This window comes from Penaeus monodon, chromosome 20 (assembly GCF_015228065.2).
Source record: "Penaeus monodon isolate SGIC_2016 chromosome 20, NSTDA_Pmon_1, whole genome shotgun sequence".
NCBI lineage: Eukaryota > Metazoa > Arthropoda > Malacostraca > Decapoda > Penaeidae > Penaeus > Penaeus monodon.
The window spans coordinates 41503305-41503516 of NC_051405.1; the positions used below are offsets into that span (position 1 = coordinate 41503305).

General features: G+C 42.0%; 1 protein-coding gene across 2 annotated transcripts in view; it reads right to left on the bottom strand.

The window, feature by feature from the left end:
- Positions 1 to 212, bottom strand: part of LOC119585837 (heparan sulfate 2-O-sulfotransferase pipe-like) — a gene marked incomplete at its 3' end in the record, with an annotated part of 10410 nt that continues 10198 nt past the window's right edge. For both annotated transcript variants that reach the window (XM_037934568.1, XM_037934569.1), the window contains 1 exon segment: positions 1 to 181. In XM_037934568.1, coding sequence (XP_037790496.1) covers positions 12 to 181 — 170 coding nt within the window.

Below are 212 nucleotides of genomic sequence, written 5' to 3' on the forward strand. Positions count from 1 at the left end.
ACAAAAACAAACTACAAATGATTATTCCTCAGTTGTTCTCTGACTCCTTCCAGCTGCCTGTGGAATCGTTGCTTTAAATAATCGTAGAATTCGATGTCGACTTTCAACAAGCGCTGGAGAATCGCTAGTGTTTTGTTCGAAGTCGGTGGTTTCGAAGCTTGGATGTTCCAGTTCTTATACTCTGTGTGCGGAGGAAGGTATTTGAGTTCTGA